The sequence below is a fragment of the Musa acuminata genome, chromosome BXJ2-10, assembly GCF_036884655.1.
Source record: "Musa acuminata AAA Group cultivar baxijiao chromosome BXJ2-10, Cavendish_Baxijiao_AAA, whole genome shotgun sequence".
In the NCBI taxonomy this organism is placed as follows: domain Eukaryota; kingdom Viridiplantae; phylum Streptophyta; class Magnoliopsida; order Zingiberales; family Musaceae; genus Musa; species Musa acuminata.
Genome location: NC_088347.1, coordinates 25,399,727 through 25,411,162, shown reverse-complemented (window position 1 = coordinate 25,411,162; position 11,436 = coordinate 25,399,727). Strand labels below are relative to the sequence as shown.

The following is an 11,436-nucleotide window of genomic DNA, read 5'->3' as shown; positions in this document are numbered from 1 at the left end:
ACAGCAGAGGAAAGCAAGCATGGAGACAACATGCATGCTGATCGCTGCAGTATTTTTTTTTCCTTTTTTTTTTTTACTACATGGGCTCATTTGTTTAGATTCTCACAAAGATTATGAAGCATTATGAACAAAAGAGGAACTAGCATTCAGAAAAGAAAAAAATGCATAAAATTTAGAGCATGAAGAAAAATCAACATGGAACCTTGATAATCAGAAACAATTGTAGTCACATTATACTGGGGAAGAACTGAGGTTGTCATATGGAATTACAGTTGTTCTTCAGCTAATTCACTGTGGGAACTAGGAAATAGGAAACTGATTTGATTTGTTACACAGATGGAAAGAGTAAAACACTGTAAAAGGAGTAATTGATTTCAGTGAAACCTTTGCCCTCTGCAGTAACCCAACACACACAATCAGCTAATGCAAGAGAAAAGCCATCTTTCCCAGCATCAGCTAATGCATTCAATGAACATTTTGGATCCAAGTTGGCTAATAACACTCGTGATTTAGAATACATCCATGCAATGCACAAGCTACCAAAATCGAAAGCCAAATTTATCTAAGTCACAAGAACAAGCTACAAACATTATGCAGATTAGCACACTTATTCAAGTAAAACTGAAGCCAAATGCATGTGTATTTTGAGTATGAAAATGATGACATTGGTAATGAATTAGAATAGAGGATCATAAATCCCTTACCATGAAAGAAAGACATCATAACAAGAGTCACTTCTGAAACCAACAAAACCTTCTCAAACCAAGCCATTTTTCTGAACATAAAGTTATACATAACAAATATTCTTGAATCTTTAACGAAAAAAATAATATGTATTTATATATGCACACCATTTAATGTTGGAAAATAAACACATGGGACCATGAGCATTCAATTTAGCTATCACCAAAAAAGAAAAGTCACCAAACTGATCATTTAGCCTGTAGATGCTGGCTTGCTATCTTGAAGAGATATCACAGTTTCAAAGGCGCCAACCAATGCCTTCACCTTGCTCCTCCTGCTCTCCACTAGTTTACTTGCTGTTTCTTCGATCACATTGTTGAACAGGCCTTGGATGTCTTTCTTCTCCTGCATATCTTGATGTTTCAGCACAACACCTTTAGATTCTGGACTAGGATCACTAGCTGGTGCACCCATCTCACTCCTTTGGAAGTTCATCCTTTCGACTTGATCATCATCGGCACTCTTAGACATTAGTCTTCCTCTTCTGAATCTCAGCCTTCTTAGACCTTTGCATTCAGGTTGAAGTTCAATTATCTTACCTCTCCTAAACTTCAATTTGTGAGGTGTGGAAAGTTTATCTTCAGGGTGGACAACTGCATCTATTCTGGACCTTTTCTTCTGTTCATCTTTTGAAGGTTCATTTACTGACTCTGATTCAGATGATTCAGAAGAAGCAGACTCTATTTCCTCAATCTCTTCATCATCTGATCCTAACTGGGATGACTGGTCATCACTGGGATACAGCTCAAGGGAATCAAGATCAATGTTCTCTGGTTTCAGCAGCTTCTGCTCAAGAAAATCCTTATCAGCATTACCTTGTTCAAGCAAATTCTGAACGTTAAGAGAATCAAGATCAATGTCTTCTAGTTTCAGCAATTCCTGCTCTAGAGATTCGGTGTCAGCACTCTTTGGTCCATGCAATTCCTGGTCAGTGGGTTTCACCAAGGACTCAAAACCGTTTTCTTCTGGCTTCAGCAAATTTTCCCCTAGAGAATTCTTATCAGCATTTTCTGGTTCTAGCCATTTTTTATCATCAGGTATCAATTCCAGAGAATCAAAATCAATGTTTTCTGGGCTCAGTGATCTCTGCTCTAGGAAGTCCATATCGGCATTCTTTACTTGGAACTTTTTTTTATCATCAGGTCTCAATTCAAGAGAGGCAGCACTAATGTTTTCTGGTTCCAGCAATTTGTGCCCCAGGATGCCCGTGTCTGAATTATCTGGCTTCGGTGATGTCTCCTGAAGGGAATCCGAATCAATACTTTCATATTTTGACAGTGGCTGTTCTGAGAGATCATAAACAGTGTTCTCCACTTTTGATGAGTTCTGCTCTACAGAATCCAAATCGACTTTCTCTGGAATCTTATCAATGACATACAATGTATTCTTCTCATTGTTTCGAGTAACAAGCTCAGCGTTGTTCCCAACTTTCTGGTTCTTCATGGAGACTGTTTGTTTTCCATTCTTGTATTTACTTTGCTTTGAACTCGAGGTTTCATCACCAATATGCTTGAGCGATGGAGAAGCTGTGGATGGTTTCAGCATCTTCCTTTCTAATGTTCTTGTTATTTCCCTACTCTTATCATATAATACCTTCTTGTTTCTTTGCTCAATTGGTCCATGTGAAGGAGTAAGTGATGATCCTGATCCTTCGGTTGGACTTTTAATGGCTTTCTTAGATGTCACATGTTTAGCTTCAACTTGAGGAACCTCATTATGCACTAGTGGCTTTTGTCCAATTTTTTGAGGTCCATCATGTGTGATGTCGCTCTTCGAAGACGTTTGCCTAATCAATCTCGGTTTAGTAGAGGAAGTGGCTTCTTGGAGAGGTGAAGAAATATTCCTCTTGATGATACCTGACTTCTGACTTCCATCAATTCCATTGCCAAGAGAAGTACCCATCTGCTCACCAACTTTAAGCTTGGAAGAGAATGATTGAGACTTGTTTAAAGTCTTCGATTTGGTAACTTGTTTCATCTTCTGATCCCCTATGTTCATACTTTTCACCTGAGTTTCTTCATTCTGTGATGTTGGAGGACCTTCCGAATCACTAGATATACTGCTTTTCTGGATTGATGATGAAATTTGCAACTTCATGTCAGCATGTTGCTCTAGCAATCTGACCTCCTTGATCTTTGATGCAGCTTTCTGCTTACTGACTGCTGTAGTATCAGGAAATTCAGCTCTTTGATGAGATGAGGACTTCGGCTTAGTCGTAAGCCTCTTCCATCTCTCTTCTACATTTACACTGTTCACTTGCAGCAACTCTTCTCTAAGAGTCAACTTCTTTCCTGATTTGAGAAGAAATGGATGCTTAGTCTCAGCATCGAAATCATGTTTCCGTCCGTATTTACAAAAATCATGGCAGGAGCTTGTAGAAGCCCTTAGATAATTAGGAAGAGGTTTTTCGCTGCTTGTTGAAGAAACTAATGAACCTCCAGTACTTAATTCACCAGTTGAGGATATCCTCCTCTCTCGTTTTGTATCAGGGTTTACGGAGATTGCACGCGTATCCATCATCTTTTTGGTCATTGGACCTTGAGATAGCTAGAAGCTTGTTTTTGTTACGCAAATCTGCAACATAAAGAAAAAGAAGGGAAAAGGGAAATAAGAGTTAAAGAAGTTAACATTGATACCAGAAAGAAAAGGCCAAATTTAAACAAGTTCAATTGTGTAAGTTCTACTAGTTATCTTTCCTGTAAGAAATATCATTTACATGCCTGTGCAGCATAGCTGAATGTTTCAACAAGGTTTTAATACTGCGATATTGACATTCATTGTACCAATGGTAGCTGATAAATGGCTGTCAAGACTTCCAGTGATGTGTAATCAATCTCAGAGTAACTCAAGAAAAGTGATGAACAATTAAGAAAACAAGAGAACACCTCAGGCTAAAAGAACAGAGTTGAGGGTGGATGTTTCCTATAGACCACATCACCAAGGGCAATCTGATTGGATTAGGACTGATCTAATCCTGCTTCTGGTTATCATCTGCTATTTGTTTGTTTCAGATTGACCAAAAAAAAGAGACAAATAAAGAGAAAAGAAATCAAGGAAAAGGGTGAGACAGGAAAAAGGTATATCTAAGTTTTTCAGTTTTTCATTTGTTCATCTCTGCTAATATAAGACGTAATCAGCGATGTATTTGAACAATTTCAGCTATCTGATATAAAGCAAAATAACATATAATACTAGAAAAACGATCTGATAACAATAATCCATGGCCTCCAATTATTTAATCCTTTCTACTACAAAGTTTTGCTAAATGCAATATCATTAGTCAACTCGAGATCATCAGATCTCTTTTAATTGGTTGACACAGTTTTCTTTGGTCTTCCTCTACTTCAGCCTCAGGAAAGTAAGAAACATGGTTAATCTGCTTCAGGAGAAGAATTTATCTTCAGCAAGAAGAAACGTAGTAAATATGCAAATCAAGTTGCTATAACCTGAAACAAACAACTATAAAGATAAATCTTTGCACAACTACAGAATTATAAATTGTTTCTGAGAAAAAAAGAAGCATCGTCTGAAGAAAACACAGTATGACAAGAGCAAGAGAAAAAAGCCACCCAAGAAACTTGAAGCCTTTTATTAGATGTCTTCGTCGGCTTCTAGTTTCCAAGAAACCCATCAAGGCGTGACTCACAGATATTTCCGTCATAAGAAAGCCAATATAGAAGGCATGCTAACGTCAACGAATTGTAGCTACGAACTCGTTTAAGCCAAAAAGAGAACCTATACCAGACTTCATTTGGTGGTTCTACGCCTATCTAAATCGGTGAAGAAACACTAACCCCAAATCAAGTGAATAGAAACCGTCCGAGAGACAGAAGCCAAAGAATCCATCAAGATCGCGTCTTTTGATGGTTCTTATTACGAAAAGTTTCGATATAGTCTATGAACTAAATCAATAAACAAAAAAAGTTTGGTCATTTCCTTGGAACAAATCCGAAGAGACCACCGATCAAGATCACATCTTTAAGCAAAGGAAGAAGCAATCATCACGAAATCCGCCAAAAGAGATCCATCTTTCGACCCATCAAACAGTAAACCGGCAACCATACCAAACGAGACCGCGAGAAAGGATGGAAAACGAATCATGACTCGGAACAGAAGTCGCACCTTTCGGTGAGTCCCGTCACCAGAAAGCGAAGAAGCAGGCGCCGATTCGAGGACAACCAGTCTCCCTCCCATCAAGGAAGAAGACCTTTGGAGATCGTGCAAGCAAGCTAGCAAAGCAACGCTTATTACTTTAAGATGGCGTGTGTTACCTGTCACAGAGCATCACCAAACCAGGTCCCGATCACCTCACGAGGGAAACGGTCGGATACGACTGTTAGAAATACTTGGGATCGAAAGCGTCAAATAATTCTTCGTGCGCTCCCCAAGCCACTACACTATTCGACAACCCTGTTTCTTGGGAGAGAGAGAGAGAGAGAGAGAGAGAGGGAGGACAGGTATTATATGGTTAGGGAAGGGAAGGAGGGATGAACGCAAGAAAAGGACCCGCAAAAGTGAGCATGGCTTCGAAGGAAGGTGGCAATCGAAGGATTTTGTTTAGCCATTAAGGAAAGCAATTAAGATATGGATTCTACAGGGGGTGTTACTTAGTAAGAGAATCTTGGAGGTGAGGAATGAGTGGCTTTGATCATTAAAGGAAAAAAAGTAAGAAGCCACTTTTACTCATGTAGGAGAAGTGACAATTTCAAATTAGATTGTTGGATCAGACTTGATTAGATTGATCGCAGAATAAAGATGAGATAGATGATATGGTTTTCAAAAATCAATAGATCGATATTAGTGAGGATCGAACCCAATTGTGACTATTATCTTGCAAATGTAACTAAAACATGTATAAATAATATATAATCGCATATGGTAGTGATATTTATACCTTCTTTTAAACAAAATTTCTATTTGAAGTACATGAGGTATCAAACAAATGTCTAATTTGCTTTCTTTTTTTTTTTTTTTTTGGTAGTAAGAATGAAGATCTTTAATTTGCTAATTATGCTAACTAACATTCAGAGGGAAAAAAAATGGAAAGGGGCTAGCAATTTAAGATGATAATTTTACTTGTAAAAATAAAAATAGATAGTAAATTTTATTAAAAGTCTTAGCTCCAAATGAGAGACATCTTAAGTAATTTATGTTTTGCTCACTTTAAATTTTTATTTATGATTATTTATTAATTATATAGTTTAAAGTCAAATGATTTGAATGAGTGTGATAAGTGGAGCAAAACATAAATCATCTCAATATCTTGAGATCTCTGGTCACAAAAGACTAGATGATGATGAGTCATGATTAGTAAGATAATGTTGTTCCGTACTTTGCTCGTTATCCGTCTACTTTAAAACGTTTTTAGGTGGTACAAGGTTGGATACGACTTTCGAGTAGCAAGATAGTATCACTTTGCACTTTGCTTGTCGTTTGTCCACTCATGACTCACTTATGACTAAAAATGATCTATTTTGATAAATTTTTGAACTGTTTTTGTAATGGGTGCGACAAGTAAAGCAAAACATCAATCATCTCAATATCTTGATATCTCGAGTTTTAAATGACTAGATGCGAGTAGTGGGTAGCAAGATAATGTTGCTCCATACTTAGCTCGTCATCTGTCGACTTTATAACGTTTTTAGGTGGCGCAAGATTGGATGCGACTTTACTTAGATTCAAACCAACAAATTATCAGTGGATCATATGGGTTGATAATTGATACAATCCTTCACAATTCTATTGAGTACATATGTGGAGTACCTAGCAAATGTTCATGGCAGGTGTGTCACAATTTGTGGAGTACCAATCTAGATTTTAATTGAGTAGATGGTGTGGTACTCCACCAAAATAGGTAGATTCATTAAAGGTTTGTAAAATCTAACCTTCATGTAATTCACTTACGAATTGATTAAAAGAAAACAAGGTGCTGCTAGCCAGATCATCATGCACAAACCACAGTACAGTACTAAAAACATCCACAACAAGCACAGTTCAGGAGCTTCCAGCTTCCAGGAAACCAGACCCACAAGTTCTACTTGCTGTCCATGGCAGAAAATTCTAATGGAAAGACTATTTCAACCAGATAGATAGAATTTAAATTAGAACCTTTTGGAGAATCGCATGACATCTTGGCATGAATGTTCGTAGTGCAAATCCTTGGGCAGTAACAAGATAAACAAAACTGAAGTAGCTGCCGCCACTGTGGATGTCTTCTACTGGAGGATGGAAGAGGACTCTCTGCTCAATAAAAGAAAATAAACAAAAGCCCGGTTCCGATCTTTCGGGCATCAATTGTAAAACAGCATCATAAGATGGAAACCACAATTTGCAGACAAGCCGACGAACAAGTAAAACAATTGAATACCAGGTATGAACTTAAGCTCTTTGTACAATAATGAATAGCTTACCAACTTGAACATCCAAAATAAATGAGAACAGCATGAAAGACAAACAAATTGAAGAATACCATGAAAAACCATCAAATGGAAAGATATATGATTTGCCATGATGCCATACCACGAATGATATACACTAAAACCAGAATGTTTAAACTTTAAAGACCTTGCCCATTCAAGAACACTACATTTTTTGAGGTGGAAGGTAATATTAAAACCTCCAACAATCTAAAGATAATGCCTTCCCAACATATATTAGCTGCGACTACCACCATCTTCCACGAGCATGATGGCTAAGTGCAGAAATTTGAGATTAAAAGAAAACTATTGTACACAAATTACAGTCGGTAATAGAATTTCAGAGAATTAATCATCCATCCATTCACTCGACGATTAGCAGCCATCAGTTTAGAGCTGCCTTGGCCAATAGAGAATGTCATGTGAGGATTTCCCTGACAAGCCAATCCAAGCTAGGGTATGCAAAATACAGAACCAAAACGGATGGCACAGCAAACAGGATTGTGATCAGGATATACAGCACCAAGATGGCAGCACTGGCAGGAATGGCATAAAGAACTATAAGGAGGAAGATTATTACAAGTGGTATCTTAGCAGTCTGTTCAATAATGAACGCCAGAGACTTCCGAAATGTAGCATGTATCCTCTCTGTGTTGAAATAAACGCCAACAAGGTGGCCTAGACCTGTTTGGCTAGAGTTTGATTGCTCTGCAAGCACATGGGAAGATACTTGGTTGTGATGATCGTAACCATGATTTTGTAAGAGTTGGCTGCCGCTTGAAGACCACAGATTCTGGCAGACTGTGGACTGAGATCTCTGACTATCACCATTCAATCTCTCAACCATCCAAAGCAGGAAGTAGTTTTTGTGAGGAAATCTGAGGTTGCCCTTGTAAACCAGACGGAAGGATAAGATGTTGCACCATGGGCATGAGATGAACAGAGGTAGCCGGACGGGGACAGTTGGAAGTTTAACTACTGCCGGCTGAAGCCCCAGGACACAATTCTTGCATAGGGTGTGGCCACACCACAAGACATAAGGCACATTCTCAACAATGTTAAAGGATTCCCAGCAGATCGGGCACTCCAAACCGTCTTCCTTGCTAGTGCATGAAGAAACCTCATCATCAGAGCAATCAGGATTTTGAGAGCTTGATTTTTTGGTACTTGCGCATAATTTTCCGGTAATTGCTTTCGATGCAAATTTCCACATCATGTGATAATGGAAAACTTAACAATATATGGAAGAGGTGTACGTGCTCACAACCACAAAGATTCGAGCAGAATTTATCACGATGACCACCAGATATTACTCTTCAATCGAGCTGGATTGTAAGAGGCCCCTCGAAGCAAACCTGAAATGAGAAGATTAAAGCAACACTAAGATCTGACTAAAAGACCCTTCACCATCAAGTTTGACATATACATTATATGCTTATTAGAAATTGCAAAATTCCAAAAAGATGATTAAGATTGGAAAGCGGCATATAAATGCAAGATTAGTTATGAATCATCAACTTCCATACCCCTGCAATATAGCATGGTAAACAAAAAATACTGCAATCAAGCCAAATACACTGACAATAAGTGAATCATAATGTTCCTTGAATATGACGAATACAACACATTTTAATAAGAAAAAAAAAGAAATATATACGACAAGGATGATCAGCCAATAACAGATCCCACAGAAGTTACGACAAAATAAGAGAAAGGGTAATCAACTACGCGCACAAATTGTTGACGATGCAAAAAACGAACAACGGCTATGCAAATCGCCATAGAGACAACACGCACGTTTTTTCATCCACTAGATATATGTAAACGTTTCATGATCCGTACAATCGGAATTAATCGTTTCCAGCAATATAAGTGATGCTCTCGCTCGATCTAATACGCTAATTATGACGATTTTTCCTTTCTTCTAAGGAAACCATAAATTACGACAAAGAATTAGCTTCCATGGAAACCCAAGCCAGAAAACCATATATCCGTCAGTATATTTGTGCACGATCAGAGAAAACCTAAACTCCATATCAAAATCCAATAAATTTGTGGATTCACGATGAAATGGGGAAATGCATCACTCACAGTAATGCAACATAATTCACCAAAACTTCCTAAGAGAAGGACAAAACAACGACATACCGATTGCTCGATAATAACAAAGAATTCATCAAGCACGGACAGAGTCCACCGGAATAGACAAAAATCTGCGGTTAAATACGAAATTTCTACAAACCAACTAAATAAACATCGCATTTTTAGCGACCAATAAAAAAAACGAGATTTTCCACAAGACGAATTTTCCGCCATGTGAGAGAGAGAGAGATAGATAGAACGAGAGATCGATCGAGGAAACGATCTTACCCGGCAAGAATCAACAAGCAGAAACGAACGGGAGAAGGATGGCAATGGAGGAACGAAGAGCCGCCGCATACCCTCGGCCCTCTTCCGTCTCGAGCCCTGATCCCCATATCAGGAATGGAGATTCCGAGCTCCTATGGGGCCCGCAACGACGGTTCCATGTTTACGAGATTGTCCTAAGCAGAGGGATACCATGAGTCCATCTCGTCCATCCATTTCAAATCTGACGGTGCACCGATGGCAACGGGATCGTATCGTGGTTGCCGGCTTCCATTCGGTCTACGTGGGATGTTGTGATGTATCACGCGAAACATGACATGGCGCGTGTCATCGTCCACGCCTATGTACGACTAGAAATGATCTTTCCAGCGCAGACGCCCACATAACTCAATGTCGACTAAGAGTGGTATGTTTTGATGAGAGCCATCTTTGATTGAAAAATCAAAACTCAAGTTAATTTAATTTTTTTAATAAATAAAAAAATCTCCTCTTATATGTACTTAATTATTTTTTTTCATATGAGATCATAATCGTAAAATGTTGATGATTTAATTATAAGAATGATCGCAATCGAGTTGATCGAGGAGTGATGTTATTATGATATTTCATAATGACTATCGACTCATAGGCATCGATATTCGTATATTCGTATGATGATGAAACATAAATCATGATACAATAAAAAATAAATAAATAAAACTTAAATATATCTTAAAAAGTAAGCAAAATAATTAGAAAATTTTATTTTGTGGATGTCATCATCATATTTTACTTATGGACTCACTTTTAGTTAAATCCTAAATTTAAATTATTTAAAAGCTATTATAAAGTGCACTGTATCAATCAGTCTTCCTCACCATATTTTACTCATAACCTTGTTAAAAAAAAATACTTTTAATTTAAACCATATATTATAAATCAACATCATTTTAAACCAATTAAGAATCCTGTGATACTTTCCCACTACATTCCAATTTCAGTTCAATTAACAAAAAAATATTATATTATTATTCCAAATTAGACTTTATTCTTAATTCCAATAAGAAAACTCTAATGCTAAATAAAATTATATTCCTAAACCATTAAAAATTATTATTTTACTTTGGTTTTTCCTAACCATGTTCTAACTTTGTTCCTAATTCAATTATAATGTTTATCGGCTTTCTAATATTTTAGTTACCAAAATATTTTTGGGTTTTTTTGAATTATATATTATTTTTATAATTCCTATGGAGCCATTACCTTTTTACAAATATTCATAAAAAAGTATTTTTTAATAGAATTACGACTTCTTAATTCAATAACTAAAAATATCATATCTCACTCTTCTATTGTTGTCTTTCCTTACCATAAATGAATACTTCTTCAAAATATATAAACATGAATCTAAGAATAAGTAAAAATTGATTAAAATACTTGTTATTATTTTTTGAAATACGTTGAAACTTTCATAGTTTCCATCAAACCTCCTATTAAAACTCATATAAATTATTTTCTAAAATCTTAAAAGACATAATAAAGCAAATAATTAAAACCCTAAGACTCATCAACACTATCGTTATAAATCCATTTAAAGATATTATAATCGGCTCATATCTTACCTTTGTTGTCATTCTTTTACCATAAAATAACTAAACATAGACCTAAATTTAAGATTGTACGACGAAAAAAACTTCTTTTTGTCATAATTTGTTTTGAATGATATCGAAATATTCTTACTTTTCATCCAAAGACACTGAATTCCCCCTATATTAGTTTTGATCCAATTAAGTTTGATTATAGTATTTTTTTAATTTATAATGATTTAATTTGATTAAAAATATTATAACTAGACGACGATCTCTCATTTTTTTAAATATTATCTACATATCAAATGGATATACATATTATATTTTTTTTTTCAAAATAT

General features: G+C 36.5%; 2 protein-coding genes across 3 annotated transcripts; both read right to left on the bottom strand.

The window, feature by feature from the left end:
- Window positions 1-754: 754 nt before the first annotated feature.
- On the bottom strand, window positions 755-5,245 carry LOC135624651 (uncharacterized). Of its 2 annotated transcripts, none has more exons than XM_065128477.1 (2): window positions 4,867-5,245; window positions 755-3,318 (listed from the first exon to the last, which is right to left on the bottom strand). In XM_065128477.1, exon 2 carries the CDS (start codon window positions 3,274-3,276, stop codon window positions 937-939), a length of 2,340 nt encoding a protein of 779 aa, XP_064984549.1. In that variant the 5' UTR covers window positions 3,277-3,318; window positions 4,867-5,245; the 3' UTR covers window positions 755-936. The 2 variants fall into 2 exon arrangements, with proteins under 2 accessions (XP_064984549.1, XP_064984550.1); XM_065128478.1 differs by lacking the exon at window positions 4,867-5,245 and adding an exon at window positions 4,539-4,851.
- Window positions 5,246-7,215: 1,970 nt separating this feature from the next.
- On the bottom strand, window positions 7,216-9,674 carry LOC135624650 (uncharacterized). The gene is made up of 2 exons (XM_065128476.1): window positions 9,531-9,674; window positions 7,216-8,515 (listed from the first exon to the last, which is right to left on the bottom strand). Exon 2 carries the CDS (start codon window positions 8,374-8,376, stop codon window positions 7,579-7,581), a length of 798 nt encoding a protein of 265 aa, XP_064984548.1. The 5' UTR covers window positions 8,377-8,515; window positions 9,531-9,674; the 3' UTR covers window positions 7,216-7,578.
- Between the last annotated feature and the right edge of the window lie 1,762 nt (window positions 9,675-11,436).

Bases quoted from the DNA above. Each gene is read 5' to 3' on its own strand.
- LOC135624651 (XM_065128477.1), bottom strand. From the start codon at position 3,276: ATGACCAAAAAGATGATGGATACGCGTGCAATCTCCGTAAACCCTGAT.
- LOC135624650 (XM_065128476.1), bottom strand. From the start codon at position 8,376: ATGATGTGGAAATTTGCATCGAAAGCAATTACCGGAAAATTATGCGCA.